Source organism: Medicago sativa, chromosome 2, assembly GCF_051527215.1.
Source record: "Medicago sativa cultivar Bolivia chromosome 2, Bolivia_mono, whole genome shotgun sequence".
Classification (NCBI taxonomy): Eukaryota; Viridiplantae; Streptophyta; class Magnoliopsida; order Fabales; family Fabaceae; genus Medicago; species Medicago sativa.
In genome coordinates, this window is record NC_140750.1 from 32,904,369 (window position 1) to 32,930,796 (window position 26,428).

Consider the following 26,428-nt stretch of genomic DNA (forward strand, 5'->3'; position numbering starts at 1 on the left):
AAAAAAGTATTACATGTCCTTGAAAGTAACATTTAAAATTTCATGGATTTAATTATCTTTCTCGTTCTGAGTTTGTGCATAACATGTTGCAAAGTTGAGGCAAGAAGCAAAATTTTACCAGATGAAACAAATAATTTTACTCTATCATATAGCATCAAGGTATTTTTTTTATTACTCATCGTCAGTTTTTAGTTTGATTTATACATGATGTAGTTGATTGTAATTTTGGTTAATGAATTCAGGATTTTATGGCCGATAAATTTGATTGTGTTGATATCTACAAGCAACCTGCTCTACAACACCCTTTACTAAAAAAGCACAAAATTCAGGTATAATAGTTAAACAATTTATAATATTAATTATCTTACTTTATTGCGTTGTGAAAACTAGTTGTTATTTCACGAAAATGAAGAGAATGATATATAATGGTAACTAACATATAATTTAAGATTTGTAACCTAAAATTTTCATTAAAAATTACATTATTTGTTTGTAAAGAATTTCAACTTCAATTATAATTCATTTTAATTAATTTTATTTTATTTCCTCTTCATTGCAACATATGTAGCTTCTCCCAACTTTTGCAAAGAACGTTGTGCGAAGTAGACCATCTTATGGTAAAACAACAGATGATTGTCCATTGGGAAAAGTGCCTATCTACAACAGAAGAAGAAGACATCAGATTATTACTAATTCATCTTCAAAATTACAAATTGATGATTTTCAAAGGCATTCTAAAAGTAACCCTGGCTATCATGTAAGTGGATATTTTTAATCAATACATTTTACATGGAATATTAAACATTATGTATTTATCAATATTAGGAAAAAAGGACCGACTAAAATAATGCCGCACCAAGACAGAACACAAAACAAGGTCGCATTCTGACGACGGAATCACAAAAAGAAAGATATATTTAAAAACCACTTATTGAAATAAAAGAAGAGAAAAAGTGACGCAAAATGGGTGATTATGGATCCAAAAATGGCACAAAACCAACACATATTGGTAGGAATAACAAATCAAGCCAATCCACCTTGCTACTAAACGGTGAAAAATGGGGCAAACCAACTAGCGGTATATGGTTTAAAACCTCATCCCCGCCCCTTTTTATGGTGAGCCAGAGGGTTAGTGTGTTTTTCCGTAAAATCTTTGTTAAAAATATTAATTAAAAAATTCACAAAAAACTATGTGAAAAGTGTGAAAACAATAATAGAAATAAATACAATTTAATGAAGCTAAAGTATAGAACTCACGAGACCAACAAAAAAATAAAAAAATAAATGATCATTCAAACATCCATAGTTTATCATAAAAAATCTAGAACAAGTCAACAAGACATCTAAAATAGCTCTAAAAAAACAGTTGAAATAAAAATGTAATGGGTTCACTAAAGTGATTAAATTAAATGAATTTTCTCTCTCCACTTTGTATTTCAAACATACAAGAAAATTGAAAAATGGCTCGTAATTTATAAAAAAAAATGAGTGAAAAGAAGATATTTTTACTATATTATTTAAATCGGATGAGCCAGACCGCCCTATCACCACCATATTATTTTAGTGGGGGTTTAGTAAGGAAAGTTAACTATTAGGTGAGGTGCAAAATTATAACGCTTAAACGTTAGGTCAAACGGGTCAACATATACGACCTAACCCGTTTTCCCATCCCTACTTTTTTATGGACGAGGAAGAAAGAACTACGATTACAAGAGAGAAAGGTCGCTAGGTGTATGTGCAAGATAGGTAAAAAAATATGAAATTTTATATTTAAGACATAGTTTGTGTGACAAATCACTTTAACATTTTAAAAGTGTATAAAATATGAAATATTGTATGTTTTTGTATTCTCTAGACTGTTGCCCTTGATACAACCCAGAATACAATATTTCATGGAGCATACGCGGGCATAACTGGGTATGATCTATCAGTTCAAGCAAAGCAATACAGCATGTCTTACATTTGGATTGAAAGTGGATCGGGAACACAACTAAATAGCATAAAAGTTGGAGTTGGGGTTAGTTAATTTTTATTACGTTTTCTCGATATTTTTCTCTCATGACATTGCATTCATTTCGAGAGATAATGATAGAAAAAACATAGTCATTCTTTTATAATATACTACTCACACATCCTCTTTTTTATGTAAAAGGTTTTTCCATCCTTATATCAAGACAACCAACTACGGCTAACTAGTCGATGGACGGTAAGAATATAAATTTAACGCATTTAATAATATATAAGACCATCTACAGTGGTGAGTGCTTCACCTATTTAAAACCATATTAAATAGGAACCCCTATTATAGACCAAATAAATATGGTGCTTGTACATAAGAGTGGTTACGGGAGCACCCCCTCTATCTTCCTTTCTTTATGCCCCCTAAATAAATTGTATTAAAATAAATAATTTTTGTTGAAATTTCATGATTTAAAGTTATTGGTGGAACTAGTTTTGTCATTTTTTCGAAAGTGTTAGATTGGAGAGATTGGACATCCGTTCAGTATTAATATTAGTAAATGCTAAAATTGATGATGTGTATATATAGGACCAATTTAAACATCACTGTGGATGGTCTAATGTGATGGAAACAAAAAATAAATACATATTGTTATTGTGCTCAAGCTCAATTTGATATAAACATGCAGGCAGATGGTTTTAAACAAACTGGATGTTACAATGATAATTGTCCGGGTTTTGTGCAAGTCAATAGTAACAAAGATTACTCTCTTGGAATTGTCATGTCACCCACTAATTCAATTGGATCAACTGAAAAGTTTGCTTTTTTCCTCAAAATCAAACAGGTAAATTTGTAATTATTGTAAATACATACAAATATATTATACATTATTATATATTTTTGCAAACTATTACATCAAATTTAAAGTGTTTATAAAATTATTTTTGTTTGACAATATTATATTTAAAACTTGTATTAAGTAATTACTTTAATATTTTAAAAAAAAGGATAATTTAAGTAATTGAAAAGAATGATAATTAAATATAGAATCTTAATCATTTATAACTCTTTATGAAGAAATCATTATGAGTGAATGTTTTTGTTTTTTTAATTAGTCTTAATATGATTGGTTAATATCTTCTCCTAGTATTTCTCTTACCTTTTTAAATATATGTAGGATCGATCTACAGGTCATTGGTGGTTACTTATGGATCATGAATCAATACAAGTTGGATATTGGCCAAAAGAGTTATTCAATCACTTAAGTATGGGAGCATCAAAGATTCGATTTGGAGGTCAAACTTATGCTCCACCTAATACGGATAGTCCCCCAATGGGTAGTGGAAGATTGCCTAAAGAAAAATTTGAAAACTCGGGTTTTATGGGAACACTTAAGATTATTGATTCACAATATAATGAAGTTGAAGTAAAACCTGAAAACATGAAGCCATATAGAGATACTAATTCAGATTGTTATGACTTGATATACAATGGTTTTGAAGGACGTCTTTATAGGCAAGCTTTTCTTTATGGTGGGCCAGGTGGACGAAATTGTGGTATATGATTGTATTGACAACTATATTTAATAAAACTATGATTCGTCCTTGATATATATTGTTATACCCTTGGCCCAAAACAACATAATTAACATAAAATTTGTTGAAAAGTAAAACTTTATGCTTATAATTAACAAAACCACATTTCAAAAAGGTATACAAAATCATAAAATTTGACAAATTTTCTTTTCTTGAAAACTAATTGATTTAAATTAGTTTTTTTAATCGATTATTGATTGTTAAATTTAGCAACTGTATTAACTCTTCGTCAAGTAATAAAATTTATAAGTTCATCTCCACGAAGATTATGAAATTGCAAACTAACTACTACACTTTTTTTTGTTGATAAAGCTAGAAATGGATTAAAAGAAACCAGAAGTTGACTAAAACTCTTACAACAAGTAGTCCATAGAAACCCTAGTAAAAGGTAACCCTATAGAATCCCTAACAAGAAAGGTTGAAATAAAAGATGGAGGGTACTCCCACCATTGAGAGGAGCAAGGGGCAAGACCTTGACCATTCCTGGCCAAAGTATCAACCACCATGTTCCCCTCTCTAAGTACATGAGTGAAAATACATCTAATTTGCCTACAAAAGTGCATACAATTGTGCCATCTTGTATTCATCCTCCAAGGAACACCTTCTTGCTTGCTGAAAGCTTTCACAACACTAAGTGAATCAGTTTCAATCTAAATATCTCTAAGGTCCAGATCATCAGCTTTTTGCTTGGCAAACAAGCACCAAATTCAGCTTCTAAAGAAGATTCAATGTCAATATTCTGAGCCAAAGCTCCTATAAAGAAAGATGAAGAAGCTCTAAAGACAACACCATTGGAACCACAAAGAGGATTGCCAAATGATGAGCCATCACAGTTAACTTTAGTGCAACTAGCTAGAGGAAATATCCAAGAGACATCCTGGATGGAGAGATCTTTCTAGCCTTCATAGGTATGCCAAAGAGTCTAGCAACCTTGAAGGCTTGCATGCCAGTAGATCCCTTAACATTATCAAGAACAAAGATGCATTAGAATGTACTTAGGAATAATGTAAGTATATTTATGCATTTTATTTTCTTGTCATTTATACTTTTGAGACCTTAGAATGTATCTAGGAATTATGTAAGTACATATAAATGAGAATATGCACCGACACCCACACATTTAGTTATTCCGCTTTATGTCATGACCTAAACCAAGACCAAAATCAATTAGGGACAAATTAGGGATTAATCAAGGACAGTTAAGGACCTTAAAATCAAACAACTAATAATTTTAGGTTAATTCCAAGGAAATGGGATTTTTACTTTGGATCCAATATCCTTTGTAATTTCATACGCGCTTTATTTTATTACGCTATGCCTAGACTTGTATATTTTATTTAGCTCACTTTTAGTTAGAAATAATCAAATTTCCAAAAACATTCAAATATGCGAAAACTCAAAAATATTTTCTTAACAAACCTTGGACTTCAACCCAAGTGATTCTTCTTTCTTTTTTTTTCCACAATTAAATTTTAATATGTCTTAACCATACTTAGACTTGGTTTCTTTTCAAATTAAAATCAATCAATCTCATATTTTATTCTTCTATGCCTTCTCGGCCTGTTATCGTCTTAAAACTTTTTTTTCAAACTTTAAAATCAACTTAATCAATTACTCAGCTTTTTAACCCGAACTACATGATTTTGATCCGTCATGGGTATGTAGGCAAAATACTATGTCTTTCCAAATCAATAAAAAATAACAAAAATATGCTCATTTCTCTATTTCTCTTACACTTAGATTTCTTTAGGCATTTATTTACAAACAAGCAATAACTTATCACAAGATAATCAAAAACAAGAGGTTCCTATGGAATACCATAGACGTTTAGGGTGCTAACACCTTCCCTTAACGTAACCAACCCCCGAACCTTTAATCTCTTATAGGGTTATTCTTTCTTTTCCCCGTTTCCTTGGAATAAAATAAAAGATCTGTGACTCTTTTAGCTGGGGCTTTGGCACTCCTTGTGCTGAAATCTCCAGGTTTTCATTAATTTAATCCATTTTAGCTTCTTCAAAAAAAGATCGGTGGTGAGTCAAAATTGAGATTCAAGACTAATCTAATAGTTTGATATCCAAAAATCACCGCAACAACGCCAATGCCCCAAAACCAAAATCCTAGGCCTATCGCAGTATACATAGATAAACCTAATAATGGGATTCCTGCAAACCCATTACAACAACATGTGGTCGAACCACAAGTACCAAGGGTACATGAAAGAGTCCCAATTTTGGTTCAAAGGAATCAAGACGTTGATCATATAGTTAGGCGAGCCCAACACAATAACCTGGAAGGACAAAATAATATAGCTAACATGTTTGAAACACTTTTGACCCAAAATGGTTTTAATATGGTTTTATAGAGGCCTGAGTATTTGTCGGCATTGTCTGAATATGTGTTAATGGAAGAGTTACCTATGGGATGGAAAGTCCTTAAATCCACCATGGAGAAACTAACGAATCCATTGTCGAACATATCACTCCTTATTTAACAGAGGCATGTGATATAACAAATAATGAGAATTTGAGAATGAAGTATTTTCCAAGTTCTTTAACAAAAAAATGCATTCACTTGGTTTACAACATTACCTCCATGTTCCACTTTCACTTGGAGTCAATTAGAAAAGGCTTTCCATGAACAATTTTACATGGGCCAATCTAAGATTAGTCTTAATGAATTGGCCAGTGTTCGACGCAAAATGTGAGAGCCTGTAGATGATTATTTGAATAGGTTAAGACTCCTCAAGGCTAGATGCTTTACCCAAGTGCCTGAACAAGAATTGGTCGAGATGGCTGCTGGTGGCCTGGACTATTTCGTTCGAAAGAAACTAGATAGACAATATCTAAGAGATATGGCACAATTAGCTGATAGACTCTAACAAGTCGAAAGACTTAAAGCTGAAAAAGCAAGGACAAGTACGTTCGGTAAAAAAGAAAAGGTTGCATATGTCGACACTAACGACAACGACCAAGACTTCGACTTTGAATGAAGTACTGTTGAAGAAAGCGAAATTAACGTCGCTGAATTAAAATCAGGACCTCCCTATACATGCGAAGTATTAAAGCCATCTGAGGGCAAAAATTATGAGGAAACTGAAAATGATAAATATGCATCTAAAACATATACATTTGATGTTACCAAATGCGATGAAATCTTCGATCTTTTAGTTTCTGACTAAAGGCCTGAAAATGTCTCCACTAGAACAAAGGAAAAAGAGAGGATTTTGTTAATTTCATGGTTTTTTAGGCGATAACATATCTCGTGTAATTTTCAGGGGCTCAGTGCAGAAAGCACTTGATGAAGGCATGCTAAAGTTTGGAGACAAATCAAAGCAGCCAATACAAGTTGATGTCAATCCTTTGAAAAAAGAAGATTCCATGTATGTTGATATAGCAGATGTGAATATGGTAGAAATATCTGAGATCGAACCTGTATTGGCTACTGAAAGCCCAAGGGTTGATGTTGGAATGGCTATTGAAGGCCATGACTGTGTTGATGCAATGGTTACGGAAGACCAATATGCAGAGAAGGTAAATGTGGTGTTTCCTAAAGTTGAGGAAGATCTGATTGATTTTCTGAACAGATGCAAAATTTCTAGTTCTCGAGTTATGTTGTGTCTTAGATGCAGTGTTGTGTTTGACAAGTAAGCTGCCAAAAATGTTGAAGGCTTTCGACCTCAGCCGAAGCGGAAAGGAAAATTGGCTGATAAGAAGCCTAAGTTCAATTTCGACAAAAGGGGTGTCCCTTACATAGACACACCTCCAATCAGACACCAAAAGAAGGATCAAGTGAAAACTTTCACTCCACCTTCCAATTCTCCAACTGAGAAATGGATATTCTCCGGTGGAAAGAAATTCAACAACATTTCTCCACCTGCAAAGTGGGTCAAATGGACCACTGGTATTAACAATCAAAATGAGGCAGCTGATTCAAAAAAGTTTTCCTATAACAACAACTACAAAGGGAAAAATCCCATGACCAAAACTCACTGGCGAAGGTTCTAACGTCAGAAAAAGGTTGATGCTTTGAAAGATGTTACGAACACTGACAATAGTAAGAACAAACAAACGACAACCTTTTAAATGATTAGGAAGCTGGTTGTCATAGAAAATATCACTGTCGAAGATGAAGAACTAACTTCAAACTTCACTGACTTCGAAACTGATTTTGACGTGATCTGCGTTGTGTTAATTCTTCCAGTTGAAAAAATGAGGAGGAGGACTTTATCTATTCTCTAATTATGAAACTTAATGTCTACCAAAAATACAATCTTACCCCTTCTTAATTTTTTGACATGTCATCAAAATTATATCCTTTTGTGTCTTTTGCTTCAATCTCCCTCTATTTTTTCTCTTCTAAAAAACAAATTAAAACAAACTCATTCGATAAAACGCACTAACTTAATCTTTTTTTAAATAACAAACAAACTTAATCTTTTATTTTCTAATTATCTATTCTCTAATTATGAAACTTAATATGTACCAAAAATACAATCTTACCCCTTCTTAATTTTTTGAGCATCATAATTATATCCTTTTGTGTCTTTTGCTTTATCCTCCCCCTATATTTTCTCTCTTAAAAACAAATTAAAACAAACTCACTTGATAAGAACTCTAACTTAATCTTTTTTTAAAGAACAACCTTAATCTTATTCCGAATCGAAATAAATTTTTCTATAATTCAACTTCTAAATATCTAAAGAGTTAAAAACAATTTACAATCTACTATCTTTCTCTAATTTTTTTTTGACAAGACTATCTTTCTCTAATTGTTAAAGTTAATCTTTCTCTAATTATTAAAATTGATGTAATTTTGTAACAAAAAAATTCAATTTTTTTTATAGCTGTATATAAACAAATTAAATTATTTAAAACATGTGATTTTAATTACAATATTCAAACAAAATAAATTGTGATTTGTTTTATAAATTCTCTTAATTGATAGATATCAAAATCACTCTTATTTTAATTTGTAATAAAACGGGTTCTGAATTATTTTTTAAAGATGTGATTTTTAACAAGATAAAAAAAATCTATATATTATTCAATGTCATTTTTTTAATTCGTAACAAATTTGTCTCATCGTGTGTTCCTAATAAAAAACATTAATAAATACATTTCACTTATGAATAATGTAAAAAATATAGGAGAAATATTTCATATCGATACTTAAAAAAACACGGGGAAAAGAAGTAAAGAAAAAAGAAAAAAGCACAGGATTTTTTTTTGACAAAAAAAGCATAGGACTATTTCACACTGATACATATTTTTACATCTAAATTTATTCAATTATATCCAATTGAATGATCACAAATAACATAACTTTGGGAGAGTTACAAAATCTTTTTCATTTATAAATTATACACGGGGGTTAGTATTTATTATGAGAAATAGAACTACTTTACATAAAATTACACATCTTCAAGATTACTTCTTTTGCATAAATGATTTTCATACGTTTTTTGGTTTATCTTAATGTCTTATTATAAAATTATTATTTTTAATCGTTATTCATTATTAATATTAATCATTACATCCTTTCAAAGAATGACTATAAAAAAAAACACAAGATAAACATTACTCTCTAATTAATTAGACACTAACTAATTTTGTTGTACAAATCATACATGAGACAACAATCAGTCACATATTAATTAGTTAAATTTTTTTTTTTTATGTATTGTATCTAGACATGACAACAAAACTCATACCCGCGAGTACCCATCTGAACCAAACTCAATTTATCGGGTTTTTCTTCGCTTTGACTCGGTTGGGGTTTTCCCCGATTTCAAAACACAGGTACGAGATGAGTAACGGGGATATATGTATACCCTCCCGTACCCATACCCAAACACGTCCCCAATGTAGAAAATCATTTTATTGCCCCATTTATATAAAAAGAAACTCAAACCATAAATCATTTCAGTCACACAATCAGAGTCTCAGTCAATCAGATAACACTCACTTCTCAGAGTTCTCTCTATTCTCCATCACCATTGTCATGATCTACCATCGTCATTTCTTTGTAGGATAATGCATTGCAACATTGCATATGAGGCAGAAAAAAACTATAGGCAGAAAAAAAACATTGTAGGATAATGCATTTCAAAAAAAATTATCGATTGTGGGGATGGGGCGGGGATACCCGAACCCATCGGAGAGAGGGATGAAATTCAATTTCTTATCCCCGTTGAGTATGGGTAGGGTAACGGGTAAGTATATAGTATTATGGTATGGGGACGGGGAAGGTAAAACATGTCTCCACCCGCCCAATTGTCGTGCCTAATTGTATATTCTAAATAATAATGGGAGTAATTACAATATACTAATATAATTTGATATAAGAATCTTGCACGATATACATATTTATTGTTTATAAATTCATATAAAAAAATGCTAAAAAAATTACAAATATTTTTCAATAATATATAAAAATCAAGGGGCTTATTAACGTTCCCGGTATCATTATTGTGATTTTATTATTTATAATATTTTCACATATATTTAATCTAACACTTTATAGTATTTAATAACAACTATTTCAATGTTTTTATTATTTTCTTCATCTTTATCATTAATTTTTTTCTTATTACTCAATGTAAATAATATTGTAAATGCGTTTTGATGCATAAATTGCAATTTAAGGATCAGCCCGTACGGAGCACGGGCCCCGTGCTTAGCACGGGTCTGTCGCTAGTTACTGATTATGAAAAAATCTAAATAATTGTAAGACTTAAAAGCTCTTTTAGTCCCTTAATAGTATTCCAACGGATACTTGATTTTTCTTCTACAATCCATTTTGGAGTTTATTTCTTAAGTTCTATCATATTCATTTATGATGTAGAGTTACGTTTAATGACCTGACATAATAACAAATCTACTAACTATTAATGGGGGACTAGTCACTTTAGTCCCTGAATAGGGAAGAAGTCGTCACTTTAATCCCTGAATGCAGATAAATTGCAAAATAGTCCCTGAATGTATACTCTGTTAGTCAATTAATTTAGTCCCTGAATGCAGACTCAGTTAGTCAATTTAGTCCCTGAATGCAGACTTCGTTAGTCACTTAAGTCCCTGAAATTGACTAACAGAGTCTACTTCAAGGACTGTTTTGCAATTTCTAAGCATTCAGCGACTTAAGTGACTACTCCTTTCTCATTCAAGGACTAAAGTGACTAATTCCTCAACTATTAATCAAAATGAATGTTTTGTGGTTTTCCATATTTGCCCTCAAAAGGGGTAATTTTCTAATCTAATAAGTTTTTAAAGAGTGCCACCTGGCTATATTTGTTTTATTCTTCTTTCATAATTCGTTGCTCAAAAAAAAAAAATTCATTTGCTTCTTAGTGGGAGGAGATCAAAATTTTCATCATTTTCCTCTTCTCCCTCTACCTCACTCTCGGCCTCAACACCCTTTTACCCAAACTTAATTTTATTTTCACAAATCCTTTACAAATTTTCAATCAAACCCACATGCAAAATTAGAATGAGATTCAGCATTCAATTTTGAGTCTAAAGATCTTAATAGAAGAAGAAAGAAATGGAACTAGGGTTCTGAGAAAGAAGAAGTAACTCAAGAAAAATTGGGGATTCTTCAAGACTGTGTGTGAGTAATTGGAGATGGAAGCTAGGAATTGAAGGAAACAAGAGCACTAGAGCTTGCTGCCATCACCATAAAGACTAGGTGTGTTTCCCCTTTCCTTTCCCTCATGTAGAAATTTGATGAATTTAGAGTTAGGTTTTCTTTTGGGGAAAAAGGGAATTTTAGGGTTTTATGAAATTTGATTCTTGTGTTATATGATTTTGAAGGAAAATCTCTTGTATTGATCTCAGTACTGATGACAAATGTGCATAGTTGTGAAATATTTCTAAATATGTGCATACTTTGATTCAGCTTTTAGTTGATCTGCATATTTCTTAAAATAGGCAATTGTGCATACTTTCTGTGTATAGTTACATTGCATTCATTCATGAATTTATAATACTTATTAATAGGAACCAACAAGTTTGGTACAAAAATTATACTTAGTATTTAGTGTTAGTCAGCTTCATGTTGACAAATACTACAAGTACAAAAGAAATTAAAAGAGTCATCTTCATTCAAAATTAACCTTTATTTTTCCTACTACATTCGAAACCGTTCAATGTAGGCTTTGAAGTAATTAGTTTTTCATTGGAGTGTACTTTGGTCTGTCTCAATCTGGTCCTCTTCTTATTAGGTTTGAAATTAAGAATACTTTTTTCTTTTTGCGAAGTATTCAAAATGTTAGCAAAATATTCAACTTAGTCTACCTGGTTTGAAATTAATAAGTCTGATCATGTTGCACTTATACTAAAATTTAAATCTATATTTTATTTGTTACCAATAGAATTTCTAAGAACAAGCAATGGGATTGAACACTGCGAGTAATATATCAAAATTTTCCTCTCTCTTTTATCTTATATAGCTGAATCAAACATCTATTCATATTGCACACACTCACACACTTTGATTCAGCTATATTGTGATGCATATTTTGATCATTGATGTATACTTAACAATCTCAATCTCAGTTGATTACCAATTGACTCACTTTCTTGCAATCTCTCATTTATATTGATCAAAATGTCATTTCTAAACAACAACATATGATTAATCTTTGGATCACAGTGTTGTTAAATAGAAACTATAGTGTAGCAGAGTTTGGACAAACTGCTATTGTTTCGCGATATGCTATATAGTACAAAATGATCATCAATGAAGAAAATTTTCCTCTCTCTCTTTTATCATAAGTATAGCTGAATCAAAGTGTGTGAGTGTGTGCAATATGAATAGTGTTTGTTGCAGTGACTTGCATCATAAGTTATTTAATGTTGTGCATGTTTGTTTAGTTTTCTCTTTTCCAAACTGAGATCAAGGGAATAATGTCAGCTTATGTAACTCCGAGAATAAGTTATTCTTGGTTAAAATAATAATGCCTATTGTTGTAACCTCCAATATATGAATTAATGTTATTGAAAATTTGTTTATATTTAGGAGCAATTTCATGTTTGGGGTTGGGAATTTTGTGTTTAGACTTCGATTATGATGTTAATTGGATTAGATCAGCTCTAATTTCACTAACTTTCTCTGAATTTGGTTCACACATCTCTGACATTATGTTAGACTTTCTTTCATTCATTCATATAGTAAAAAAAGTGAGCTTTTACTCTAAGTGAATGAACTTTCAAAGAAGGATTCAATAATTTTCGTGTAGGTAACTTCTTTTTTACAAGTGATTATTTTCCAGATATCTCATTTATAAATTTTATATGGTCATAAATTTGGAATTCCAGTTTAAGGCCAATTAATTTGTGTAGATGACGCTATGAAGCATTCTTTCACATCATGATCTTTAATCATGCAACAAGAATAAAGAGCGGGACCTTTCATAACATTTTCCAATTGGAATCCTATCATCACATCACTCACTTGAAAAATAATCCTACCATTTTTAACATCAATAATAGCTCCCGCGGTAGCGAGGAAGGGTCTTCCTAGAATAATAGGGTATTCATGGTCTTCTTCTATGTCAACTACCATAAAATCAGCCGGGATGTATATCCCTTTGATATTAACGGGGGTGTCTTCAATATATCCGACAGGTTGGATAGTAGAACGATCAACTAATTTCAAAATTATCTCGGTAGGTTTCAACTCTCCTATTCTCATCCTCTTAAAGAGGGACAAAAGCAACAAATTCACACTAGCTCCTAGGTCGCACAAGGCTTTATCAATGGTCTCACTCCCGATCACACAAGGGATTGCAAAACCACCAGGATCTCTAAGCTTTGGGGGTGACTTCTTAAGGATTGCATTACTTTCACTAGTCAAAGCTATTGTATCAATATTCTCTATAGTCTTCTTTGAAAAAAATTTCTTTAAAAACTTAGCATATAGAGGCATTCGAGACAAAGCTTCCACAAGGGGAATTTTAATGCAAATCTTCCTAAGTAAGTTGACAAATTTATTGAATTGAGCCTCCAAGTTAAGCTTAGCAAGTTTTAACGGGGAAGGAGCTTTGGTCTTATCAAGCGGTTCCTCACTTTCTATCACAGTTTCCTCACCTAAAAGCTTAACACTTTCTCCCTCAATGTTTTTAACCTTAGCAATAGTTTCTCCTTACTTACTACCCCCAAATGAAATAGCAGACAATGTGAAGGGTTTGGTTTGTGAAGGGTTTGTCACCATGACAAACCAATAATCTCAAGGCACCATTTTATTATTATTGTTATTTCTCTTTTAATTAAAAATCCAAACTTTATAACTCAAAACTTTATTCTAATCTTTATTAAAAGTTAATTGAATTCATAACTCCCTGTCGGAACGATACTCTTTTATTACTACTTCGGTAAACCGTGCACTTGCGGTTTTATCTCATCATACGTAATCGTAACAGTGATCTGGGCTGTTTTATCCTGGAGGCGGTGCGGTTGTTAGTCTACCTTGCACAAACTTGGGTAGTGAAGTGAAACGTCTTAAAGAGGGCGACCTGGTCGTGACTCAACCCAGTAATTCCTTTGGTAGTAGTCTGATTTTTTATGTTTAGAGTAGGTATTCACTAGGAACATATTTCTATTGGCCTTTCCATTCATTAAAAAAAAATAAAGACATGGAATGAAGAATATTTGGGGCTGAAATTGTTTAAATTACTGGATGAATCTGTATTTTTTTTTTTTTTTTTGACAATTGGAAATTTTTTATGCAAATCATATACTTCGATTTTCATAAATAGGACTGACCCTTATTTGTTTTACGTACTGCAGGAAATGGGCTATGACCATAACGGAATGTTTTCTCCATATGAAGATCAGAACCCTATATATTTGATTGTCATTGGTGTTTTAGTTGTCCTTACTCTATTAGGACTATTGATTTGGTGTTTATATATATGTATTAAAAAACGCAATACTCCTCAACCAAGCTGATTTTGCTAGCCTATCTACTACTCAACTGAAATTTTTCCTCTCTAATATATCCAAATTCAAATGCTATTATAAGATAGCATCTTATGTAAGCATAATTTCTCTAGCAAGCTCCACAAATATTTGAATTCTCTTTAACCTACTAGAACGTAAATAAAGTGCTTTAATGAATTGTTTTAATATAGTTTTGTAATTTTTTTTAACAGTTTGTTATAAAAAAAGAAGAAGAATTGCTTTACTAGCACATAAAGAAATTAATATCAAGATTTTATAGTTTAAACAACGGCACTGCTATATATTGTGAGTGGTTCGTGAAACTACTGTCGCAATATTAAACATTATCCTATAAAGCACAAAAAATAAAGTACACTTGATAAGAAGCACGCATTGATAATCATAATTAATATGTTAATACACCTCAATATGACTAATACATGAACTAAATAATTAAATTTAAATGGTTAATAAGCTCTCTAATGACATATTGTATGAAAAGATGTGTACTCTTTATCATCTAAATAAAGCTTGCTTATTGGGTATTTGCTTACTCACTCATTCATGTCAGCACATAGTAGTATATTTTTTTTTCCAATAAGTTTCAGAATTATATGCATGATACATATTTTAAATTTGGCAAAAGTTATGGTGCATAAGCCATAACTTATGCACCATGCATAAGTTAATCACAACCATCAGATAATTGGACACTTGTAATGATCCCATGGTTCTCACCTCAGACCCCACAATCAGTCCCCGCAATCTTCTCCTGCCTCATACGACTCAACCTTGCTCGCGCGCGTAACTCCGACGTCGTTTTCCGGTTGATTCACGGCGGGATTGCGCCGACTCCAAGGAAGCAGCTCACCACCAAGGTAACCACCGTTCACCGCCGTAACTGATTTGTTTTCCGTTTTCTCGATGTTAGGGTTTCGTTTTCTTCGATTCGAATTTTTCGATTGATTTCAACTCGGTGGGAGAAGAAAATCACAGATTCACTTCCCACGCCGTCAGCCTCACTATCACATTCTCAACCTCCACCTCCGATCACAATTCCGCCACCAAAACCTCCAGATTCATGTTTCACGACGACCTCGCCGGAACCACAAAACACGGTCACATATCTACCTGTGCCACCACTGCTGGAATCAGAATCAGCGATAAAGCCATCATTATTGGCTTCCATCTCCACCATTCGAACATCTTCAATAGAGATGAAGGGGTTTTCGTCAATGACTAAGCATGGGGATCTTGACTACCCCGTCAAACTATCATTGCAAGCAATCCCTTCATGGGAATTCTATTGGTTATGGATTTCATGTTCTGAAAATTATGAAAAGATTGAGGTATTGGTTGGAATATGTATGTGGAAAATTGTTTGCAAAAAGGAATTATTATTCCATTGGTTGGAAGGTTTACAAAGGTTTAGAGAAAAAAACTATAGTTTGTTGTGTCAATTTTCATGAGACTTTTTCAACTTTTAACTGCAAGCTAGAGTTTGAGTGTGCTAGTGTGAATATTGTGATCACTATTCTTGAGGATTATGAGTACTGCACCTATCTTATTATTGAGCTATTTGACCATGCAATCCTTCACTCTGTGATTCACCACTTCTGTAATCAAAGTATGTTGTTTTACTTGATTTTTAACCCACCCACCACATGTATGGATGTTCTTATTTGTTGGGTTCTGAGATTTCAATTGAGACTAGTTCACATTGAAGCTACATTTTTCATTGATTTTACTTGTTGGGTGTTAGCAATTGGTTTGGGAATTCCTGCTGCTTTGTGGTTCATGTCAGGTGTGGTGTTTTTCATGGGGGCTAATTCACATGTTAAAGTTAAATCAAGTGGTAGCCCCATCAGTAGTATTGTTCAAGTCTTTGTGGTTGTAGTCAATAAATTAAGACTTGTGCTACCTGCTCAGCATCCAATCCTTTCACTCTCTGATTTCTTACAACCCAAGTTTGTTAATTCAAAGCTTCCTTGCACATATCAATTCAAGATATTGAACAAAGCCAAAATAAATCCAAGTGGTTCAACAGCTTATCTATGGAGTCTTTGCAACATGCAACAAGTGAAAGAGTTCAAGTGCTTGGTGAAAGTGTGTTATGGATCACAACATTGGGCCCATTGGACTTGCTGACCCAAGTGAAGGAGAAGAGCTGGAAGAAGACAGGATCCATGTTACTCCCATACGGGCCAAGAGGAACCGCACCAGACCCAAATACTTGAGAGACTATGTGGATCAGTAAGCATAGGATCCCTTGTTTGCCTAGTAGGAATAGATAAGGCCTTAGTGGAATATTCTAGTATTTCCACCAGCTGTAGGACCGTTAGGATACAGCTGTAGCAGTGCCAAGGACTGTCCTTTAAGGATGAGTCACTATTGTATTATTCCCCTATATATTACTACCATCAAATGAATAAAGGCAGGCAATCATTATCAAGAAAGTTAGTAGTTATTTTGTTATTCTCTCTGTTTTGCTTATTCTCTCTGTTTTGCTTATCCATTCCCTTTCACTGGTGCTTTCATTCGTTTGCTACCATGAGCTCAAACGATTCACCTGATATAGCAGCAACCTTACAACAAATCCTACAAAACCAACAAACTTATCAGAATGATCTCAATAACCTTTCTTCAGAGGTGAGTAGTTTGAAAACTCGAATTCCACCCCCTGGGTTTTCATCTGCATATGCTAACTCCTCCAACCCACATGCTTTTACCAACACAGCCATCAAACTTGACATACCACGCTTTGACGACACTGACCCATTAGGTTGGATCTTCAAGATCAACCAATTTTTTGCATTCCATCAAACTCCTGAAGAACAACGCCTTCGAATTGCCTCCTTCTACATGGAAGGCGATGCATTAGCTTGGTATCAATGGATGTTCTCCAACGGCCAACTCCTCTCATGGGCTACCTTTCTGCACGCGCTGGAGCTTCAATTTGCACCATCAAAGTATGAAGACCCTCAAGGTGCCCTCTTTAAGCTGTGTCAAACTTCCACTGTTCGTGAGTATCAAGCAGAATTCGAATCTTTGGCAAATCGGATTATTGGTCTTCCTCCCCAATTTTACCTCAGCTGCTTCATCTCCGGTCTCAAGGCAGAAATTCGTCGAGAGGTACAAGCTTTTCAACCATTATCTCTTCATCATGCTATTAGTCTGGCAAAACTTCAGGAAGAGAAATTGTTGGACCGTTTTACCCATACACAGAAACGTATTGAACCACAAAATCTCAATCGTTTTCCTCCTCGACCAGCCATCACCACCACACCCACACAACCAAAACCACCACAAAAATCTTCACCACCTATCAAACGGCTCTCTCCGGCCGAACTCCAATCCCGTCGCGAACGAAACCTTTGTTACAATTGTGACGAAACCTTTCACCCAGGTCACCGTTGCCGCCGCCAATTCATCATTCTAGTGGCTGAACCAGATGAAGAGGAGACTACAGAGGAAACCCTAACACAGTTACTGATTACAGACACTCCACATAACCAAACCGACCCAAAGCCCACTACTACAGAAAACCCAGCCCAAATCAGTCTACATGCTCTTATGGGCCACTCCGTACCACAAACATTAAAAGTATTGGGCCAGATCCAAAAACATCCAGTAACTGTTCTCATAGATAGTGGAAGCACTCACAACTTTGTCCAAGACCGTGTAGCCAAGCAATTGGGCCTCCCTTTTGAAACAGCCCATTCATTTCAAGTCCTGGTAGGAAATGGCGAGCAGCTACCTTGCACCGCGTATTGCCCTCAAATTCCGTTGCAATTGGACTCTCACAACTTCTTGGTTGACTTGTTTGTTCTACCTTTGAGTGGCGCAGAGCTAGTATTAGGGGTGCAGTGGCTTAAAACATTGGGTCCGGTACTCACAGATTATGAGCAGCTAACCATGAAGTTTATTAGAAATGGAGAGTTGGTTCAATTAACAGGCCAACACAAACCTAGCCCACTGGAATCTTCCCTACACCAACTCAAAAGATTGGAGGAAACACATGCTCTTGATACTTACCTCAGCCTACATTTACTTTCTCCACCACAAACCGAAACACACTCTACACAACCACTTCCTCCAGAAATTTCTACACTCATGCTCAAATATAAACACCTTTTCTCTGAACCTAAGACACTTCCTCCTCAAAGAGAAACAGACCACCGCATCTCACTTAACCATAACTCTGACGCCATTAATGTACGTCCTTACCGATACCCACATTTCCAAAAGAAAGAAATTGAAGCCCAGATTCGTGACATGTTCCAACAGGGTATTATTCAGCTCAGCAACAACGCCTTTTCATCACCTGTTCTTTTGGTGCGCAAAAAGGATGGATCCTGGCGTTTTTGCTTCGATTATCGCGCCTTAAACGCTATCACGATCAAAGACCGATTTCCAATTCCAGCCATTGAAGAACTATTCGATGAACTTTATGGTACGCAATGGTTCTCCAAGCTAGATCTCCGATCCGGCTACCACCAGATTCGAATGAACGAAGCGGACATACACAAAACCACTTTTCGCACTCACTTGGGACACTACGAATTTCTGGTGATGCCTTTTGGGCTCTGCAACGCCCCCTCAACATTTCAATCCGGCATGAATCGGCTATTCCAACCGTATCTGAGAAAGTTTGTTATCGTCTTTTTTGATGATATTTTGGTCTATAGCAGAACTTGGGAAGAGCACTTGCAGCATCTTGAGATTGTGTTTCAGTGTTTAATCAAACACCAATTTTTCCTCAAAAAGTCCAAGTGCAGTATTGGCCAACCTTCCATTTCATATTTGGGTCACATAGTATCAGCTTCTGGTGTGGGTCCTGATCCTGAGAAAATTGAGGCAATGGTGAATTGGCCGCCACCTACATCTGTCAAGCAATTGAGGGGATTTCTCGGTTTAACTGGATTCTATCGCAAGTTCATACATAACTACGCAACAATTACAGCCCCACTCACTGCACTGCTCAAAAAGGATGCTTTCCACTGGACTGATAATGCACATCAAGCTTTTACTCAACTGAAAGACGCTATGACTAAAGCACCGGTCTTGGCACTTCCAAATTTTGATGAAGATTTTGTTATGGAAACTGATGCTTCTGGATTAGGAATGGGCGCGGTATTAAGTCAAGGAGGTCATCCCATTTGTTTCTACAGTAAGAAATTTTGTCCCATGTTGCTCAATTCCTCCACATATGTCCGAGAATTATGTGCTATAACCTCCGCCGTGAAGAAGTGGCGTCCGTATCTGTTGGGTCGTAGGTTCGTGATACATACTGATCAACGGAGCCTCCGCGAATTGATGACACAGATTATTCAGACTCCCGAACAACAATTCTATTTGGAAAAACTATTGGGATATTCATATCAGATTGTGTACAAGCCCGGAGCCCAGAATAAGGTGGCTGATGCTTTGTCCCGTGTCCATAACATAACAGCTCAACACTTGGCAATCACAGTTCCACATTGGAATTTCATATCCAAATTGAGGCAAACTTTTTTAGAGGATATTCAGTTACAAGAGTTGATCCAACAAGTTGAGAAAGAACCGCAAAAACATGAAGGGTTCAAAGTCATCAATGGAATGTTGTTTTTCAAAAACAAGCTGTACATCCCTCACTCTTCACCGCTGAAACAAAGCTTACTCGAAGAATTTCATTCTTCTCTCTTTAGGGGTCACAGTGGCATACACAAAACATGGGGGCGAATTAAAGAGAATGTGTATTGGGACGGCATGAAAGAGGATGTTGTCCAGTTCATCAACTCCTGCCAAATCTGTCAGCAGACAAAAATTCCAGCACATCTACCTTACGGCTTGCTGCAGCCACTACCCATTCCTGATGGCGTATGGGAGGATATATCCTTGGACTTCATCACAGGGCTCCCTTCCTTCCAAAGGTTCACTGTTATACTAGTTGTGGTAGACCGTTTTTCAAAAGCTGCTCACTTTGGAATGTTACCAACCAACTTTACTGCAATACAAGTTGCAGATTTGTTCGCAAAGATGATTTGCAAGCTCTATGGTATGCCCAAGAGCATCGTGTCCGATAGAGATCCCATATTTTTGAGCAAGTTTTGGCAAGAACTTTTTCGGTTCAGTGGAACTAAGTTACGAATGTCAACAACATACCATCCACAAAGTGACGGACAAACAGAAATTGTGAACAAGGCATTACAGCAGTATCTACGATGTTTTGTGCACCATAAACCTTCCACGTGGGGTCAATACTTGCATTGGGTAGAATGGCATTACAACACATCAGTACATCCAACCACCGGCCTTTCACCGTTTCAAGTAGTTTATGGGAAACCCCCTCCCTCACTTCCACAATATGTGGCAGGACGCAGCCAACTAGAGGCTGTTGACACAGAACTGAAAGGCAGAGAAGAGATTTTAGAAGAGCTCAAGAAAAAGTTGAAAGAGGCTCAAGAAACTATGAAGAAATTTGCGGATAAGCGACGATTGGCACACAATTTCCAGCAGGGAGACATGGTGTATGTTAAATTGCGACCTCATAGGCAAGTTTCTGTAGCTGGCTACCGTATTCGCAAGCTGTCTAAATGCTACTATGGACCTTATAAAGTTCTACGACAGATTGGGGAAGTAGCTTTTGAGCTGGAGTTACCACCGGCCAGCAGAATCCATCCCGTCTTCCATGCGTCCCAGCTCAAACCTTGTAAAGGGTCCAACACTGCATGTTTGGAGCTGCCTCCAGAAACAATGGAAAATCAGCCAGTGATTCAACCTTTAGCTATTGTGGGATGGAAGAAGGACAAAGACACATCCAAGACTTTGGTGTTGGTGCAATGGAAAGGGCTTTATCCTGAAGACACTTCTTGGGAAGACTTGACTGAGCTGACAAAGGAATACCCCCTTCTTAACCTTGAGGACAAGGTCAATTTTGAAGGAGAAGGGGATGTTATGGATCACAACATTGGGCCCATTGGACTTGCTGACCCAAGTGAAGGAGAAGAGCTGGAAGAAGACAGGATCCATGTTACTCCCATACGGGCCAAGAGGAACCGCACCAGACCCAAATACTTGAGAGACTATGTGGATCAGTAAGCATAGGATCCCTTGTTTGCCTACTAGGAATAGATAAGGCCTTAGTGGAATATTCTAGTATTTCCACCAGCTGTAGGACCGTTAGGATACAGCTGTAGCAGTGCCAAGGACTGTCCTTTAAGGATGAGTCACTATTGTATTATTCCCCTATATATTACTACCATCAAATGAATAAAGGCAGGCAATCATTATCAAGAAAGTTAGTAGTTATTTTGTTATTCTCTCTGTTTTGCTTATTCTCTCTGTTTTGCTTATCCATTCCCTTTCAAAGTGTCACTTATATGGTTTTCATCCATTCTATACTTTCTAGCAATCGTTATCCTTCATGCCCTTACTGCTGATAGACTCATACACATCAATGGGGTTAAAAGAAGTTCTCACATATGTGACCATCTTGTTACTTTTATGGCTCCTGATAGTGTTTTGACATATTCCCCTATTCAAAAAGTGTATTGCTTCATCTTGCCTCAGAAACTTGGACATGTGGGAGCTCCATTATCCATTGTAATTTCTTGTTGGTTGCTTGTGCTTTGTCTAACAATTGTCAAGAGAACTTCATTTGCTTGGATTAATTATGGCTGCAATTTCTTCAAATTGCATTACTTGTCATCTGTACTTTCAATCAATTGTGCTAGATATGTCTATTTCCCTCTATCCTATCCAAAATCAAGTTTGATGGCCATAGCTCCTTGCCTTGATCTATTCAATTGTTGTTTGCAAGGTCAAAATGTTGTTTTATTAGTTCTATGGCAGGAGTGGAGTATTGTTGTCAAAGCATATGAGAACTGGAAGTATTGGCTGCCGTTTTACAACCTTGAGGACAAGCAGGAAATCTGCTCCTACTACTGGAGGAGTCAAAAAACCTCACCGTTACCGTCATGGAACCGTCGCACTTCGGTAATTTTGTTTTCCCCTAATTTTTTAGGTTTTCATTTTGAATTCATAATTTTTAGGAATTTTGAATTTACGGTTTATGATTTTTAGGTTTTCGTTGTTGTTAATTTTCGATTGATGTTATTTACAGTGAGATCCGTAAGTACTACTAGAAGAGCTTCCATTTCAGCGTCTTGTCCGTGAAATTGCTCAAGATTTCAAGGTAAATATTGTTAATTAGTTTCATAATCGAGTTTGTGTGAAATCTTGTTCCTCTTTGGTTTATTTAATTTGTAATTTTTGTTTTTGATATTGTTGTTATAGACGGATCTGAAATTCCAGAGCCATGCAGTTCTTGCACTTCAGGAAGCAGCTGAGGCTGACCTGGTTGGATTGTTTGAGGACACCAATCTGTGTGCAATTCATGCTAAGAGGGTGACAATTATGCCAAAGGACATTCAGCTTGCTCGTCGCATTCGCGGTGAACGTGCTTAGGGTGGTGAAGGTGCTTTTAAGGTTATGGCGGATTAGTATTTTGGAAGGATTTAGGGTTTTATGAATTGAATTTTCTTTTATGCGTTGTATAGTTTTGAACCTATAATGTTCAATTTTTAACAACAGACATATTTTGGATTATGATTAGTTTGTACTATTATAAGTTTGTACTAGATTTTATTGGGAATATTTTGATATGATGTAATGAAAATTATGCATTTCACATTCTTTATAACATTCTTCATTTTGATATTGATGCTTATAGGTTGTTACAAAACCATTAGACAATTAGTTTGGTTTCACAAAGAACACTATCAAAACCATTAAACCATACTTATGGTTTCAACAATAGTTTTTATTTAAAATCATTTATCAATAATGATTTTCACTATTCTTTTAGGAGCACTTGTTGTGGAGCACTTGTTATTGGAAATTATAACATTCACATTCTTTGTTGTTACGTATTCATGATTATAGGTTGTTACAAAACCATTAGACACAACCAACTGATTATGTCACTTTTCATAGAAACTCGAGAGGTTTAACACGAAAAACAAACATAAAATAAAGCAAAAGTATGTTTTCTTTTTTCTAGAAGATAAATTGTTTAAAACAAATTAATTATTTCATTTAAAACCATTAGGCAGTTATTTTGGTTTCGCATAGAACACTATCAAAACCATTGAACCATACTTATGGTTTCAGTAATAGTTTTTATTCAAAACCATTTATCAATAATAATTTTCACTATTCTTTTATTTTATTTACCATTTGACAATTATTTAATAGGTTATAAGTGTGTACTATTAAGTGGTTACTTAATAATGATTTTAATGTTTATCACATTTTTTTTTATTACAAAACCATTAGACAATTATTTTGGTTTCACATTGAAAACTATCAAAATGTGTACTATTAAGTGGTTACTTTGAAAACTAATTTTAATAAAATTGAACATTCTTGGGCCAAAAATTAAATAAAATGAACGGTATACTATGATAGATACTATAAAAAGACACAACCAACTGATTATGTCACTTTTCGTAGAAACTCAAGAGGTTTAACACGAAAAACAAACATAAAATAAAGCAAAAGTATGTTTTTTTTTCTAGAAGATAAATTGTTTAAAACAAATTAATAATTTCATTTAAAACCATTAGGCAGTTATTTTGGTTTCACATAGAACACTATCAAAACCATTTAACCGTACTTATGGTTTCAGTATTTCATACCCCTAATTTTAGTAAAATTAAATTAAATTGAACATTATTGAGCCAAAAATTAAATAAGATGAACAATATAATATGATAGATACTATAAAAAGACACACCTAACTATCAAAACCATTAAAATGACTTATGGTTTCAGTATTCCATACCCCTAAGTTTGTTTCACAATAAACTTGATACAAATTCAGAAATTCAAAAACTTGATACAAACATTAACAAGAAATTTAACACTAATCTAGAAATCCAGAAATTCAATAAAAAAAGCATTAACGTGCTAGCTTTTGAATCAATTCTTCATAGTATGAAGCTGCTGCCTTCTCCACATAGTTACTTTTGCAATTGCTTGAGTCGTTTAATATTGATGAACAGATTCCAATTCTCAAATCCATAGTTTTTGCAGCCTTGCTATTCTTCCCATAATTTTCATCATCTGAACTTCCTTCATCAGAATCTTGTGCAACATTTTGTTGTTTCTTTTTTTGATGCTTCTTTTCTTTACCCTTAGACTTTCTTGTTTTCTGCTCCTTATTTTTACCACCATCAGATGATGAAGCTGTGTCATTGCTTTCCTCCTCCTCCATTTGTGTTAGCCCAAAACTGAATGATGGCAATGACTCTAGCTCTTTAGTTTTTTTCACATGCATATGATTAAAGAAAACCATTAAATACATCTAATGGTTTTGGAGTACAACAGACCAAAACCATTTCCACAGCACAATGGTTTTTGCATAGTTTTTAGAGTTTAACAAAGTTCTAACAAAGTGAATTGTGGTGTATGGCTTCTAAATCTCTATGTCCATATTACGTCTTATTTTCACTTATATTTCTGGCTCTTGTTTGTTTTTTCCTAACAAAAATAACAATAATGAATTTTTTGTTATATTCAAAATAATTCACACACATATACAATAAAACCAAATATATTAGTGTCATAAGGATGGAGCAAGTAAGTGAAATGCGGCAAAACCATTGAAATAAAACAACCATTGATTTTGGTCAGAGCACATATATAGCTATCTGAGATGGACCAATAGAGCCGTTTCAAATCACAAACACAGTGCAGGAAAATATTGTCTCAGCTGATATTTTAAGACCATAAGGACGGAGCAAGTAAGTGAAATGATCTCAATCCATACTGCCATTTAAGTGAAATAAATCAAAAGAAAAAAAAATCATTGATTTATACAGCACAACACATAACACAAGCAAGATGAAGATTTCAATCCATACTGCCATTTTACAAAATTGCAACATGTTGTAAAACAAATGATCTCCAAACACTATGACAGTGTGGCAGATTGCATTGTAGCTACTACCTACTGCTCGCGCGCGCGTACACACAATGATCTCCAAACTTTTGAGTTTGGGTTCTAATCCTGCTGAAGATTACCTTCTTCCACTTACAAATTGGAAATTACCCTCTAACATGCTTTTTCAAATCAATCAAGAAATATACACTATTATCATACATGAAGAAAAACTTTTTCCCCTAATTAGAAGAGCATTTTTAAAAGAATGACTGATGTTTGGTTTATGTAATGGATGACAATGAGCCACATCCCATCTATATGAGCTTGTTGGACACTTATTTGTTTGTAGTTGGTTTTCGGTTTTTAAACATGTTAACACTGCATTCATTTTAAGTGTTTGTTTTGTATGACGTTTGATGAAAATTACGGCAAATATGCATATGAAAACATGCTAACATGCTTTTGTATGTTGCCAACGTGACGTGAAGCCAACACAAGCTTATTTCAATATCTCTGGTATACCGTACAATGTGGTAAGAAACAAAACTAATATTATGCATTTACTAAGATTGATGTTCTACCATATCTTTTTGGTAAGTAAATGTTGCCAAATGACCTAAGAAACAAAACTAAAAGGCTCTTATTTAGGAAACTAGACCCTAGATGCAGACATTGAAAATCAAGAATGCAATAACAAAAATCTGAAGTGAAATTAAGAGAAAGGCAAGATTAACACATCTACTTACACATGTTAAAAGTAATCCACAAGGGCACACATAGGCAATTTTTTCCACAAAGGCACACATAGGCAATTTTTCCCCTAATATGATAAAATGTTACTGATAAATAATTAAACAATGACTGTGAGGACTATAATAGAGACACAAATAGATGGGTAAACGTTTAAGCATGCACATGCATGAAGAGTTACATTTTTTTGTTTCTTAAAACCAAAACTTTCATCAACTCTTGACTCGCAATTAACAAAAAAAACAAAATGCACTAACTT

At 34.5% G+C, this 26,428-nt stretch overlaps 1 protein-coding gene, 1 long non-coding RNA gene and 1 pseudogene across 2 annotated transcripts; 2 read left to right on the plus strand and 1 right to left on the minus strand.

Annotated features, from left to right (window-relative positions):
- Positions 1-3,566, plus strand: LOC146946343 (protein neprosin-like). The gene is made up of 7 exons (XM_085748891.1): positions 1-159; positions 243-329; positions 569-757; positions 1,856-2,017; positions 2,153-2,206; positions 2,649-2,804; positions 3,138-3,566. The coding sequence occupies exons 1-7, from the start codon at positions 43-45 to the stop codon at positions 3,522-3,524; spliced, it is 1,152 nt and encodes a 383-aa protein (XP_085605017.1). The 5' UTR covers positions 1-42; the 3' UTR covers positions 3,525-3,566.
- Positions 3,567-3,908: 342 nt separating this feature from the next.
- Positions 3,909-26,428, minus strand: part of LOC146946344 (uncharacterized) — an 83,020-nt pseudogene continuing 60,500 nt past the window's right edge.
- LOC146946345 (uncharacterized) lies at positions 22,597-23,081 on the plus strand. The gene is made up of 2 exons (XR_015026693.1): positions 22,597-22,668; positions 22,770-23,081. It is a non-coding gene; the product is annotated as an uncharacterized LOC146946345 (long non-coding RNA).